General features: G+C 48.6%; 1 protein-coding gene and 1 long non-coding RNA gene across 3 annotated transcripts in view; one reads left to right on the top strand and one right to left on the bottom strand.

Moving 5' to 3' along the window:
- The window catches only part of CNTFR (ciliary neurotrophic factor receptor), a 432,009-nt gene that overhangs the window by 31,252 nt on the left and 384,991 nt on the right, over positions 1 to 15,766 (bottom strand). For both annotated transcript variants that reach the window (XM_081881620.1, XM_081881621.1), the window contains 2 exons: positions 11,980 to 12,097; positions 8,070 to 8,236 (listed from right to left, as the gene is read on the bottom strand). In XM_081881620.1, the coding sequence (XP_081737746.1) occupies positions 8,070 to 8,236; positions 11,980 to 12,097 (285 nt within the window). The remainder of the gene's footprint in view (positions 1 to 8,069; positions 8,237 to 11,979; positions 12,098 to 15,766) is intronic.
- LOC309352892 overlaps positions 1 to 15,766 on the top strand; it is a 220,311-nt gene that overhangs the window by 32,308 nt on the left and 172,237 nt on the right. The gene's annotated exons all lie outside the window — the stretch shown is intronic.

Raw genomic sequence — 15,766 nt, 5'->3', positions numbered from 1 at the left:
TTCCCCCTCTATCCATTTCCTCCACACTAGGCATCATTTGATAAACTTCTCTCGTGCTACTTGTGACTCGCTTCTTTTCTAAGCCAAAAGTTAACCTTAACTATTCGAGGCAAACAAATACATGTATCTGTGGGACAGTGGAAAAGGAGCGCTGTCAGGAAAAGCACACTTCTAAAAGGGAGTAAAGGAAGCTCTGAAGCAAAGTCTCCTCTTTCTTCCCAGAGCAAACAGCTCTTTTCATGCATATTTATAAATTCTTTATTCCACAGGTTCAAGGTGACTGGAGAGGAGCACTGAAACCCTCATCAGACGACCGCCTTGCATGGACAGCTCTCTTTGAAGCAGCAGCCCTAGGATAGGACAGCTCCTGCAGAATCACTGTCAGGCAAAACTCCTGGCTGCACACTTAGCACCGAGCCGTGTTCAAGGTTCCGGTAGCGATTTACACATAGCTGTCAAGCGTCCCTTATTAGGAGGGACAGTCCCTTATCCCAGCGCCATGTCCCGCTGCTGTCCTGGATTGATGATGTCCCTTAAATTTCCCGGGTTTCAAAGGAAGCAGCTCCTCTCCCTCCCTCCCTGCCAGCCAGGGAGGAGGGAGGCTCCAACTGTGTTGCTTGGCTGCCCGGCCCGCCCCCCTCCGGCCTCCTCTCACCAGCCTCGGCCCCCGGGAACCCCTCCCTGCCGGGAATGGTGGGAGCCTTGGGCCCATCCGCCACTATCCTCCTCGCGGCCACCGAACTGAGCGTCTCTGCCTGGGGCCTCCCCTCTGCCCGCCGCTGCTCCCACTAGGCCATACTGCGGCTGCGCCACCGAAGGACCCGGATGAGATGGGCAGCCTGGCATGGTCTATGAATTGATGAGGAGTCTTGAGAGGAGAGCAAGGACAACCATAAAGCAGTTCAGAGAGAGGAGGAGGAGGCAGGTGTTCCAAGGGCTAAGCATAGAGGGGGAAAGCGGAGGAAGATCCGCAAGCGCCTCTCCCATAGATTTGTAGTGGTAGACTAACATAGATGGTCTGATCTGCGGGTTTACTTCGGGCGCTATTTCCCCCCCCTCCTCCAGCCCCACCTGATGGAATTGAGAGCTGCAGATGGAGCAGGAGAGAAAAGATACAGAACTGTAGCAGCATCTTCGTAGCTTGGACTTCGTTTTGCGCGAAAATTGGTTGCTGCTTGTAGTTATTTAATTGCAGTGTTTCATTGGCTGGTGTCTTGAGCAGCAACCTCTGGAAACAAAGGGCTAAAAACCGGCGCTGCTCTCCAAAATTATCTGGTCCCTTTTAACTGGTTGGCTAAAATCCCTTATTTTCAAGGCTGCTGGTCCCTTATTTTCAAGGCTGCTGGTCCCTTATTTTCAAATCTGTAAGTTGACAGCTATGGATTTACAAAGCTCTGGAAGACTTAGGTCCAGGGCATGCCAGAGATCGCCCAAACACTTCTATCCCAGCTCGATCACTTAGATCATCTGCCAAAGAAGAACTGTTGGTTGCTCCTCAAGTTGGTGAGGCTCATCAGACAACGAGAAACCCAGCCTTTAGTACCATTGCCCCACTCCTGTGGAACTCTCTGCCACTGGAGAGTCAGCAGGCAATTAAGAACACATCTTTCTGCGATGGGCAATTTATGTGTGTTTTTAACTTTGATGTGGTTGTAATTGTATGGCTTGTTCCATTTTTATTGCTGTCAACCACTTTGACATGGCGGTATACAACAATCACTATATATAAAAAAAGTTTAAGTATAACTTTATGAAAAATACAGAAGCTTTTCTACTAGGGATAACGGACACAGGTATAGCAAGAGAAGATAAGAAAATATTCCTCTATGCCACAGGAGCGGCAAGGATCCTAACTGCTAAAAACGGGAAAAAAGAAATTGTGCCAACAAAAATGGAATGGCAAGACAAATTGTTAGAGTATATTGAACTGGCTAGATGAACAGAGGCAATTAGAGATCACACTAGACAAGAGTTTCAAAAAGCATGGGGGAAACGCAGAGAATACTTCACAAAACAGTGCCCTAAAATACACACCTGAACTTGTTTCGATTAATGTCTGCAGGAGACTTTGTGGATATTTAAGTTATAATTAGAAAAATCTGAATAATTATTCATAAAGGAAACAGTAAATAAGGAGGCCAGATACAGGATAAAGGAAGTCTTTTATTTGGTTGTTTGTATTGTTGTATGTTATGCTCGCTGTATGTTATGTTCCCGTTTAATGAGGGCGGATTTCTGTATTGGGTGGGGTGGGGGGTTTATGTTAAGTTCTAAATATAATTTCAAATAAATAAATAAATAAATAAATAAATAAATAAATAAATAAATAAATAATAAAACAATAATAATCAATCACTGTAAGTGATAAATAAACAAATACAGCAAGTCGGGGTGGGGGCTGGATGTAGCCGAGCACCCCTGACACTGCCACCCCTGTCCTGTCCTGACCACCCTGCTCCTTCTTTCACGAGTCAGTGCCTGGGAGAGGATCCATCCCGCTGGCTGGAGGGCAATAAAAGCTCAAACTATCCCCAGATGTCTCTCCTGGCGCATTAGGGACCCGTCATCTGCGCATCACATGGCGTGTCAGAGGTGGCGTCCGCCCTAACCGCCTTTTGATATGCGGAATAATTAGCCGGGCCAGGATGCTGCATTTTTAATGCTGTGCGTTCTCTTCCCACAATTCGCCCAAGGCCCCCCAATAGAAAAAAAGGGGGGCAAAGTGTGCGCTCTCTCAATGCGCTCGTTGTCCCCCCCCCCTTCTCTCCTCTGCAACCAGAATGCAAACACCATCTGTCAAGGCTGTGCGAGCCATTAGGGCTCCTGAAAAGCAGATCAGGATCCATTGATGTGGCTCGGCTTTCGCCCTGGCCCAGGTACACCCCATGCTCTGCAGAGCAGCAGCCCAGTGCTCCCTCCGCCACATTTGCAACACTAAGACAAGAGTCTCCTCCTGAGCTGCTTCCCACTCAGAGCATGTGGAACCCAACAAACTTGTCCCTGCAAATCCTGGCATGTTGGCCCAAGTTTAGGAGCACTTCAGTGAGCGATTACAGATAGGTAGCCGTGTTGGTCTGCCATAGTCAAGACAAAATAAAAAAATTCCTTCCAGTAGCACCTTAAAGACCAACTAAGTTAGTTCTAGACACGAAAGCTCATACCTAGAACTAACTTAGTTGGTCTTTAAGGTGCTACTGGAAGGAATTTTTTTATTTTGTCTTCAGTGAGCGAGTTCAGGACTCAATCTATCCGTTTCTGGAGTATTCTCCATTAACTACCATATATTTCCATGTATAAGACTAGGTTTTTTTCCAACAGAAAAACAATGTTTAAAATTGGGGGTCGTTTTACACATGGGTAGTGCCTGTTAGAATTCCTGCTCCGTGACTGCAGTCATGGGGTTGTTGTCTATCACATGATAGTATGTGCTTTGACTCCACAGAGTGGGGTGTTCGTGTTACTGTGTTCTGTGAAGTGGGACTATTGTCCTTTGCTCTTTGCTGATGCTAGAGAGAGAGAGAGAGCCATGTTGCAGTGCTCGTTGTGTGTTTATGTGTAAATAAAGTAGATTAGCCAAAATGCTGAGTTGCTGAGATCTGTCACGCAAGCTGCGAAGACTCTGCGGATCCCTAAGTGTGCCGGTGTCTGTTGGCATCGGCTGTGATGTTCGGGCTGAAGAAAGCTTTTGAAGCTCCCAAACGATCAACCAGGAGGGAGGGAACATGCGAGTCGGGCATGTGTCTCTGACAGGGTCCTACTCGAGAGTAGGACGAGCTCCTGGCAGTGCCTGGGGGGGGGGGGACGTGGTATTGGTTGACACTGCAAGCCAGAGATGGTCTGTAGCGTGTTATTGGTGTCTGTGGCAAGGAGTGGTGTTGACTGGTTGTTGCTGCGGCAATTGGGTGGGTATTAGGCTGCTTCTGCTGGCAAGGGGACAGACGTTAGGAGGTTTTTGTGATGTGCGTGAGTGAGTTTTTTCTGGCAATCCCCCCCACTAAAAAAGCTCAACAACTGTGGGCAATCTCTCCCTGCCCCCCATGTTCTAATTTTTTGGTCCTCAAAACTAGGGGGCGTCTTATACATGAGGGCGTGCTATACACGGAAAAGTATGGTATTTTTACGGCTGCCCTGGGCAGACTTTGCCAAGCAGGCTCAGAAGGGAAGACAAATCAGGAACAAAGCCAAGCTCATCTTCCTGCACCTTCCTCCTGTGGTGCAGGTTTAAATCCTCACTAAGCCACAAAACCCCTTGGAAGACGTTGGGAGGGTCCCTCGCTCTTGCCCTGGCCCACTTTGCAGGGTTGTCGTGAAGTTAAAACCCTGTTGATGGGCGTGGTGGTGGGGGGGAACCCTGTACGCTTCTCTGAGCTCTTGGGAAGGTGGGCGGGCTCTCGCTCCCTTTCCCCGTCACACTCCCAGTGTTAACAGAATTGCAGAGTCCGAAGGGGACCCAAGGGACATCTAGATCAACCCCCTGTGCGACGGGAAGCTCAATTAGGCCAGAGAGTGGTGATGCTGTGCTGCGGAAATCCACCAGCTCGCAGAGTGCTGGGCTGGAGACTCACTCTCTAAGGGAGCTTGTCAGGGGACTGCCATCGGAAGAGGGAAGGGAGAGGGGTAGTTGGGTTACAGGGAAATCTCCGAAAATCTTGCGAAGCAGTTCCTCTTCCTGCGGTGGGGAAAACCACACCTTCAGTGGGGAAGAGGGGAAGGGACCAGAGGATGCTGCTGGGAGCCTTAGCACCGCTCCTGGCCAAGCCGGCCTGGAGGGAAGCACGCCTCTTCCGTCGCCCACCCTGTGCAGAGGTGTAAAACGCAAAGAAGGAAGGAAAAGGCTGGGGGTGACTAAGCTCTTATGTTGGTGGAGGACCCGGAAATAACCACTCCCGGATTCTGCTAGCGATTGAGGCAGACATGAACTTGTGGTAAAGATAAAGGGACCCCTGACCATTAGGTCCAGTCGTGACCAACTCTGGGGTTGCGGGGCTTATCTCGCTTTAATGGCTGAGGGAGCCGGCGTACAGCTTCCGGGTCATGTGGCCAGCATGACAAAGCAGCTTCTGGCGAACCAGAGCAGCGCACAGAAATGTCGTTTACCTTCCTGGTGGAACGGTACCTATTTATCTACTTGCACTTTGACGTGCTTTCGAACTGCTAGGTTGGCAGGAACAGGGACCGAGCAACGGGAGCTCATCCCATCATTGCGGGGATTGGAACTGCCGACCTTCTGATTGGCAAATCCTAGGCTTTGTGGTTTAACCCACAGCACCACCCGCATCCCTCAACTTGTGGTACTGCACTGTAAATAGTTTCGTACCAAAATAAAACTTGTAAGACAGGTCGGAGTCCTGATGGGTTACTCACGAGCAACCACCATTGTCATTTGTCATAGCTGAACTGTGAGGGGGGAAAGATTCCATTTGCCATCAGGATGTGGGGTGGTCTCACCTGTGCTGCCCCCCTCCAACCCAAAGAGCCTTCAGAAGGGAGTTGCTGTCACAGACTTTAGAGGAACGTGCATTTTAATGCACTGAATAGAGCGGAGGATTTCGAGTCATGGGATGTGTGTGCATGAACTTAACGCTGCTAAGTTTATTTTTCGGCTGCTATTTTGTTAACGTGGTTAATATTGTTTTATAGGTTATAAATGCTGCACTGCTTTGTTAATCGAATAACATGGTTTTTGCTTTAATTGTGACGTGCAGCTTAATTTTTTAGCTGTTGCTTTGTTAACAGTGTTTTATAGATTGTAACTGTTTTACTGATGATTTGCTGATTATTCGATACGACTCTTGCAGTGTTTGCGATGTTTCATGACGCTCTACCGTGTTATTGTCATTTATCGCTTGCAAGCCGCTTTGGGGTTCACTTGAATGAAAAGCAGCTTAGAAATATAATAAATCAAATCAAAACACCCTCTTGGAAAGCCCCACCATTGCATAGCTTCTGAATCTTTTCTTGCACAACTCGCACCAAATACCTTTCAAACTGTCCTTGGTTATCCCTGCATTCCCTGATGATCTTAGACCCTGGTTGATGAGAGCCTGCACTGCTTTTGCACATTTCATTACACTGTGATGCTTAACATCACCCAAAATGCGGTGGCAAGCAGGATCCTGAGGTTTGCCACGCTGGCGCTTTTCTTAATTCTCTCCTTCCAAATCTGGGACCCTCGTTCCATTCTGATTGCTCGCCCAGCTGCTTGGAAAAGCCTTCTTTCTTTGCCTGGCCTCCGTTTCCTCTGAGCAAAAAGCAAGGCTGAGCTCGCCGGGTCCCTTTCTTCCATCCTGGCAAAGAGCCCATCGTGGGTCTCTGTTTGCTCAGAAGGCGTCATTAAGCAAGCAATTCTGGCGGGACGGAGAGCGGAGCGGAAGGCCGGACACGCCGGAGAAACAGCGCATATTTCTGCCGCCATTTAAAATGGAAATGTGCCGCGACTCTGCACAGCGAGCAGCTCATTCCTGTTGGTGTGCAGCTGCAGCGGAGATCAAAGGAACATGCCTCTCATTTTCCAGGCGATTGAGTGCTCTTCCTCCATCTTTCTGGCGGGGAAGGAAATGTTCTGCCACATATTCCAAGCAGGGAGCCTTCGCCAAGCCAGAGGAGGCCAGCTCATGTCCTGGGGGCCTTTACGTTTGGAGGATCCTCCCTGCCCCATCCCTCGTACTGGGTGGTCCAGCAAAGGAGAGCCTGGGAAGACGCAGTTCCCACCAAGACAAGATGCCACAATCTATTTATTCAGTTTATAACCCATCTTTCCTCCAGGGAACTGGGACACCGGTTTGCGCTCTCTCCCCGTTTTATCCCCACAACAAACCTGTGGGGTGGGGTAGGCTCAGAGGCAGGGACCGGCTTCCGAGGTCACACCCAAGGGGGTTCATGGCAGAGTTTTAGTCCAGCGCTCTAACCACTACACTTCACTGCCAGCAGGGGAGTAGAAAGCAGCCAGGCTGTCAGGGGACAGCTGCTGGGTGAGAACGGAAGCTGCATTTATCACAGGAGGTATGTTATTGCCGCTGGAAACAATCTAGAGCTATGATACCTGAAGGAGCGTCTCCACCCCCATTGTTCAGCCCGGACACTGAGGTCCAGAGCCAAGGGCCTTCTGGCAGTTCCCTCCCTGCGAGAAGCCAAGTTACAGGGAACCAGGCAGAGGGCCTTCTTGGTAGTGGTGCCCGCCCTGTGGAACATCCTCCAACCAGATGCCAAAGAAATAAACAACTGATTTTTAGAAAACATCTGAAGGCAGCTCTGTTTAGGGAGTTTTTAATGTTTGATTCTATTTGTCATATTCTGTTGGGAGCCGCCCACAGTGGCAGGGGAAACCCAGCCAGATGGGCAGGCTACAAATAAATTATTATTATTATTATTATTATTATTATTATTACTTGGTTACAGAGGGAGGTTCAAGCCGTGTATATGCCCTGAAATGTGGCTGTGGGAAAGGTACTTTCTGTAAAATGGGCAGAGGGAGGGATGCTAGCACCCCACCTCCAAGAGTGGCTGGTGTAAGAAGGAAACTTCCTTGGAGGTTTACAAAAACAGGTTGGGTGGCCATCTGTCAGGGATTATTTCGCTGAGATTCCTGTATTGCGGGGGGTTGGGCTAGATGACCACTGGGGTTACCTTCCAACTCTATAATTCTATAATTCTTTGAATCCAGTTCAGACTTGTAAACCACCTTGTGATCTTTGGATGAAAGGCAATATAACTATTCCCTCGCTTTCCATTCACCAAGTGATTTAAACTGCATCTCATAATATGTATATATTCGGTCCAATGTACAATATATTTTTGTCCTGCATTCTGATCAATACTGTATCAAGCACCATACATTTGTGTGTAGTAGGCGTGCGCAATATATATTTCGAAGCGTAAACAGATAAAATGAAATTACTAATTTGTTGGAAGTTGCCCAAGAGTGGGTGAGGCAAGCCGGTCAGATGGGTGGCAAAAAACAAACAAACAAACAAGTAAGTATTAACAATAACAGATTGCAAAGCATTTTGCAAATGCAAAAGTGTGACACCTCTCCCAAGGCGAATGCCGGGACCGGCCGCCATATTTACCTATCGCGAACTCGTCGAAAGAGATGGAGGTGGAGCTGCTGCCCAGGGCGTTTGTGACCGTCAAAGTCACCTTGTATTTCTTGCTGGAGAAAAGGTGAAGGTAACGGATGTAGCACCTGTTTTTGAGGGAGACGTCCATGTCGCACACAATCTCCTTGGAGTCGTGCCTGGAGAAAGAGAAGAGTCGAGAAGGAGGCTGAGATGACGCAGGGAGGAAAGGTAAAGAAACTCCTGACCATTAGGTCCAGTCGTGGCCGACTCTGGGGTTGTGGCGCTCATCTCGCTTTACTGGCCGAGGGAGTCGGCGTACAGCTTCCGGGTCGTGTGGCCAGCAGGACTAAGCCGCTTCTGGCGAACCAGAGCAGCGCACGGAAACGCCGTTTACCTTCCCGCCAGAGTGGTACCTATTTATCTACTTTCACTTTGATGTGCTTTTGAACTGCAAGGTTGGCAGGAGCAGGGACCGAGCAACAGGAGCTCACCCCATCATGGGGATTCGAACCGCCGACCTTCTGATCAGCAAATCCTAGGCTCTGTGGTTTAACCCACAGTGCCACCCGTGTCCCTCCCTTACCCCTACTTTCCCCAAATAACCACAGTTCAGAACCACATTGATATAATGAAATACCACTTTACCCTCCACCAGATAGGAAAGTATTCGCTGCATACATGGGTAGATACACCTTCCTTTGATGATGATGATGATGATAATGATGATGATGATGATAATAATAATAATAATAATAATAATAATAATAATAATAATAATTTATACCCCGCCCTCCCTGGCCAGAGCTGGGCTCAGGGCGGTTAACACCAGTAAAATTACACTAAAAACATAATAGGGGGGAAAAAGAAAAGGGAAAAAACCACACAATTTAAATACAGGTTAAAATACAATTTAAAATGCAGCCTTGTTTTAATAGTAGCCCATAGATCAAGACCATAAGGGGAGGGAAACATATGGGTCAGACCGAGTCCAAACCAAAGGCCAGGCGGAACAGCTCTGTCTTGCAGGCCCTGCGGAAAAATGTTACTTCTGAATCCGGATTATATCCCATTTAAGTTACTGTGAAAGGTTAGCCATGACTTCACTGACATCCTGCTCCATTTCAAGGGGAACTAAACACAGCTTGTTTCATCTAGATCCCACTTGTAGTAATTCCTAAGGATTCTCAGGCAGAAATGCCTCTGTTTGCTTGAAATGCAGAAAAGTGGCAGCAAGAGGTGTTGGCTAATGGGAGAACCGAGGCCTCGGAGAGCAGCTGCCAATCACAGCGCCATGGAACGGTAGAGTTGGAAGGGGGTCTTAAAGGGTCCTCTAGTCCACCCCCTGCAATTTAGGAATCCCAGGTAAAAAATCCTGAACATCCAACCTCTGCCTAAAAACCTCCAATGAAGGCGAGTCCGCAGGTGACAAGACTGAGATGAACAGATATAAACGCCAACTTCGTATATTTGTGGGAAATGGCCGGATTGGGGTTTCACATGAGGGCCCACATTCAGGGCTGAATTTCAAGTCTGGGATTTCACACCCTCCCTGTACTATCACACAGGGCGGTAGCCACTCAAAAGGAGGAGTAAAATTCTGCACATGCTCAGAGACATTCTCCATTATTACCAAACCTGATGGTTCAAGAGATGGAGGAAAGCCCGGCTCAAACTAAGGGTTGCAGCAAAATATCAGGGATATTTTGGATTGCGGGGTGCAAAGATTGAGGTGGGAAGAGAAGGGGAAAGCTCAGATGAAAGCATCATGTTCTCTCCAACCTTGAATGCGTACATCATGTTGACCCTGTCAACTCTCACAAGAACAGGCACCACAGTCCTTGTTTGTCAAGGAAACAGGCTTCGGGCTGCTGTCCTGGAAATAGAATTTATGTTTTCACCCGCCTCATAATCAGACCTTTTCTTTTTTTTTTAGCCCTTCACAAGGAGAGCAAGTCGGTGGCTGTTGTTCAGCACAAATAGCGGTGGACACAGACAAGATCCTGACATGTGGGAAGAAATCTCCACATCAGAACTTGCCACCAGATTTCGCCTAAAGTGAAATCCCAAGGCGTCTCTGGAAGTTCCAGTTCAGGCCAAGTAACAGGAGGATCTGGAAGGAAGCAAATAATTTTGATGAAGCTGGCTAAATTACTTGGGGATAGCGCACCTCTAAAACTGTCAAAATATTTCTTCACATGACGGTAACTTGCGGCACTCACTGCTGCGAGGGTGTGCTGAATTAATTCAGAGTAAGTAAATCTACCAGCCACTGCCCTGGTTGACCATCAAAGATCAGGATCCTCAACTCACTGACCAAACGCGAAGCATTTCTGGGTTCCTGCGCCTTCCAGGACACTGCAGGAGAGGGCATTACGGCAAGCAGGGAGACTTTGATACCCCCCTCCCCAAAAAGGCCACAATGAGCTGTGCCTACCCAATTTCTCCTCTTCTACAAAATTCGCCAAGGATCAGGAGTCCTGCCCCACTCTGGGGTGGGCTGAAGCTCAGTGACAGAGCACATTGCTTTCTCTTCCCCATGCTATCTTTGAGAATTGGTCCCCGCAGCACGATTAAGGAAGATTTATGCCTCTGAGAGCATAGGACTGGTGAAGTAATATATGCGGTTACAAAGGCATTTTGCAGCAAACATGTTTTGATAAAGTGGTTTAGAAGCAAGACACTATCTGGACTCTCATCTAATATTGATCGGTTATTTATACATACATTGCTGTATATTTCTCTCCCATACTTTTGGACCGTGGTACGCTTATGTACTGTTTTAATGGGGGCGGCATACCCAGGTGTGTTTTCCCTGGATCTTCGCCCATTGTGCTTTCTCCTTATCATTTTTATATAATTGAGGTCTTGTGTTTGTGCTCTGAAGGAAGCTGTTTACGGTGTGTCGGACCATTGCTCTATCTAGCTGGGCACCTCCTGGAAGTGAATTCCCAGAGTTCGCATGCAGAAGGTCCCTAGCTACAACTAATCCTGGATGTGGCAGGTAGACCAGTCACTGGGAGCAGCTGCCGAGATCACATAACATCAGTCCGGAAAGACCTACATTGGCTCCCAGGACGTTTCCGAACACAATTCAAAGTGTTGGTGCTGACCTCAGTGTCTGAGCTGAACGATGGGGGTGGAGACGCTCCTTCAGGTATACTGGGCTGAGGCCGTTTAGGGCTTTAAAGGTCAACACCAACACTTTGAATTGTGCTCGGAAACGTACTGAGCTAGGGCTCTTGTGCCCGAATCCTGTTTGCAGGTTTCTCACGAGCGTCTATTTGGCCACTGCGAGAACAGGTGGCCAGACCAGATGGGCCATTGGCCTCATCCACCAGGCCCTTCTGATGTATTTAATGTCTGGAATGCCACAGGTTCCCCCTTGGATTAACTGCTGGGATAGTTCAGTCGATAAGAGCATGAGACTCTTAATCTCGGGGTTGTGGGTTTGAGCTTCACAATGGGCAAAAGATTCCTGCATTGCAGAGGGCTGGACTGGGTGACCCCTGTTGTCCCTTCCAACAAGTAGAGTCTGTCCCTGCCCTAAACACTCTGTTTAGAGCAGCGGTTCTCAACCTGTGGGTCCCCAGATGTTGTTGGACTACAACTCCCATCTCCCCTGAGCTCTGGCCTTGCTAGCTAGGGGTGCTGGGAGTTGTAGTCCAACAACATCTGGGGACCCACAGGTTGAGAACCGCTGGTTTAGAGGTTCAAAAGCTAGATAAAATTACAGTAAAAGCAGCTGGGAAAGGGGCACAAATGCCTGTGGAATGATCTCCGGTGACTGCCTTCAAGCTGATGTTCATGAAAGCAGCCAAGCCAGTCAAGGTTGCATGTGCCCAGTGCTGCGTTTTTGTTCTGAGAAGGCTCCCCCCCCCCCGCCCCGCAAAGGAATGCCTTCCCTCGAGGCCCTACTCACATTACAGTGATGTTGAAGGTGTCTGGAATGTACGTTGGGATGGGCATGTGCCAACTGCAGTAAAAGCCGCTGGGGTAATTGTTCGACCGGCACATCAATGCGGGCTCCTTGGGCGGCGCTGTTGGGAAAGAGAAAGGGGTGGTCAAGCTAGGCTTTCTTTGCTGCGATCGAACACTGCTCTGGATGCAGAACGAAGAAGGGCCAAGCAATCCAGAATGAACCCTAGAAAGCACTTCGAACCCAATGCATCGTAAACATGCATTGAGTCCTCTGGTCCACTTGCAAAAGAAGGAACAAAGGTGAACAGATTTTGAACACTCTTGGTGTCACATGAAAAGAACACGTCTAACAGATGTCAACAGGCGAAACTCCCCAATGATTATATTTCCACACCAGAAAAAGCTTAATATTTCCTCGCTTTTGTAGAAACCTCCTGCCTGCAGTTGTTCAATGCCCAAGAGGCCTGGTTTGCCCCAGTGACAACCCTCAGCCCTTCAGGTGCCATTAGCTGTGAACCAGTCCTTTTGTTTTAGGTCTGTGGATGGTTGCTGTCAGGCTGGCACAACCAAACCTGGAATTGCAGAGGACTTTAAAGTTCTGCATCCGAATTGGAGCAAACAGCAATGGGACTTTCGGGGGACCGCCATTTGCTCCGATTCAGAAGTAAAACATGGTTTTTTTTTCTGGGAAACACGCAAACAAACACTCAGACGCTGAGCTATTTTATAGCACAGACCTGTGCCTGGAAAGTGGGGCACAAAGGAAGCTTGGAGGAGCCCTGGGGGGGGAGGGCTTTGGCGGGGGCTCTGGAAGTGCAAATGACTACCAGACTTCAAGAAGCTGGTATCACCACCAGGTCAAGTCCACCAATTTTCTTGAATTAATTAAACTAACTGGTTTTAATTGGATTTTGAATAAATGTGCAATCCATTGTTACCGTTCTGAATTTGATTGTGTTATTACCTTCCCAGTGGGCCGTGCAAACTTCTATTCTGCATGACGCTTTTTATAGGGTGGTGTAGGAGGCCCTGGGGACGGGTTTATGGAACCAAGGGGGCGGCTCCCCCAAAGTTTGGGAACCGCTGCTTTAAATCAACCAGGATTCAGATGCCCGGCTTGGATAAATTCGAGATTAAAGTGTTATAAGGTAAGCCAATGAATCCTAAGAGCATTTGCTGAGGCTATTTATTACGTATGCCTCATAATAGCTACAGCAAAGTGATAAGCGCAGGTCAACAGCCAACGTTCTCCATTGTTCTTTTCCTTTGATTGTTGAGCAAAAAAGGGATGTGATATCAATATAACTTCCCAGTGTTCTATTTAGCCATCCTTCCTCCTCTCCACGTTGCAGCTACTATCAGCTTAACACCCCACGACTACGGCTGCATTAGTGTGTGAACGCAGTGTGAATCCAGTAGGAGAGCTGGAAAAAAGTTCACATTTGACAACCAATGCACCCTTTGGTTTCAGATAGTATATGGGTCAAAAAGGTAAAGGTAAAGGACCCCTGACAGTTAAGTCCAGTCGTGGATGACTCTGGGGCTGTGGCACTCATCTCGCTGAGCACCGAGGGAGCTGGTGTTTGTCCGCAGACATTTTTCCGGGTCATGTGGCCAGCATGACTAAGCTGCTTCTGGCAAACCAGAGCAGCACACGGAAACGCCGTTTACCTTCCCGCCAGAGCGGTACCTATTTATCTACTTGCACTGGCACGCTTTTGAACTGCTAGGTTGGCAGGAGCTGGGACCGAGCAACGGGAGCTCACCCTGTCGCGGGGATTCGAACCGCCGACCTTCTGATCAGCAAGCCCAAGTGGCTCAGGGGTTTAGACCACAGCGCCACCTGCGGTTATGGGTAGATGAGTCTAAAAAGGCAGGGACACAATTTTTCACAGTCCTCTAGCAGCTATGAAGGCTCTTTTGTCAGAAGTGATGCGTTTGGTGTTAACTCTGGAAGCATACACTCGATTCTGACCAAGTTAAGCCTCCATCAGAAGGCTTAGTTGGTCATGACCACACTCATTGGGAAACGGGTGATTCTGTGGTCTAAACCACTGAGCCTCTTGGGCTTGCTGACTAGAAGGTCAGTGGTTTGAATCCTATGACGGAGTGAGCTCCCATTGCTCTGTCCCAGCTTCTGCGAACCCAGCAGTTGAAAAGCACACCAGTAGATAAATAGGTACCACTGTAGTGGGAAGGAAAACGGTGTTTCCATGGTTTCCATCATGGTGTCCTGTTGCACCAGAATCAGTTTGGTTCTACTGGCCACATGACCTGGAAAGTTGTCTGTGGACAAACGCTGGCTCCCTCGGCCTGAAAACAAGATGAGCGCCGCAACTCCAGAGTCGCCTTTGACTGGACTTAACTGTCCAGGGGTCCTTTACCATTTTTTTTTTACACTCATTGATGACACTCAGACTTCACTCATTGACCGAGAACCTGAAAGGCAGGCGCCGGCTCACGTCTTGCAAAGCGATTGCTTCAAGATTGTCTGCACTTTTGCTCCATAACCTTTGTAACCTTTTCGTGGCAGCCAATTCCACGAGTCAGAGACGGGTCCCGGGAAGAAGTTTGTCCGCCCTGAATCGGCAGCCCCTCCACTTCACTGGCTAACCTGTGAGGTCCAGCATTAGGAAAGGGAGGAGAATGGTTCTCTCTGCCCCCCCTTCTCCGTAATGGCACAAATTTACTGAATTTAAGGTCACGAGGGACTCATCTATTGCCGTCCTGTAGAACACAGGGTGCTAAAAAATCTCCAGTAATTACAAGCATATATCAATTCTCCACATTAGCCCCCTACAGGGCTTGTCGGAGGACAGAATCCCACACAAGTACAGCTTTCATCTCGGTGCCAGAAGCATCTCAGGCCCCTCCGCTGAGGACCACGGATATCTAGCAGCCCAAGCGCTGCCTGTCCTGGATCACATTCCCAGGCAAGAGGTAAAAAGGGCACCTCAAAACTCAGCTCCCTTCAGCCAACCTCTCTCCTTCAGACACACGTTCCAACTTTTTATTATTTATATGTATAGATTTTTCAAAAGCCTGTGGCTATGATATTCCTTGTTTAGCTGGCAACAGCTCTGCTCTAAAGGGAAGGCCTTCTTCAAGCAGTGCATAGTTAAAACTGTGGAACTCACTGCCACTGGAAGCAGCGATGGCCACCAACCTGGATGGCTTTAAAAGAGGACTGGGCAAATTCATGGAGGGGGAAAGGGCTATGGAAGTCTGCTAGCCAGGATGGCTCTGCTTTGCCTCCACAGTGGGAGGAAGCGATGCTTCTGAAGACCAGTTGCTTGAAAACATGGGAGGGACAGAATAATAATAATAATAATTTATTATTTATACCCTGCCCATCTGGTTAGGTTTCCCCAGCCACTCTGGGCAGCTTCCAACACAATATTAAAATACAGTAATGCATCACACATTAAAAGCTTCCCTAAACAGGGCTGCCTTCAGATGTCTTCTAAAAGTCTGATAGTTGTTTTTCTCTTTGGCATCTGGTGGGAGGGCGTTCCACTGGGAGGGCACCACCACTGAGAAGGCCCTCTGCCTGGTTCCCTGTAACTTGGCTTCTCGCAAGGAGGGAACCGCCAGAAGACCCTCGGCGCTGGACCTCAGTGTCTGGGCAGAACAATGGAGGTGGAGGCGCTCCTTCAGGTATACTGGACCGAGGCCGTTTAAGGCTTTAAAGGTCAGCACCAACACTTTGAATTGTGCTCGGAAACGTACTGGGAGCCAATGAAGGTCTTTCAAGACCGGTGTTATGTGGTCTCAGTGGCCGCTCCCAG

This window comes from Podarcis erhardii (genome assembly GCF_964252035.2).
Source record: "Podarcis erhardii genome assembly, chromosome: 11".
NCBI classification, from domain to species: Eukaryota; Metazoa; Chordata; class Lepidosauria; order Squamata; family Lacertidae; genus Podarcis; species Podarcis erhardii.
This window is presented reverse-complemented; position numbering and strand designations above follow the sequence as displayed.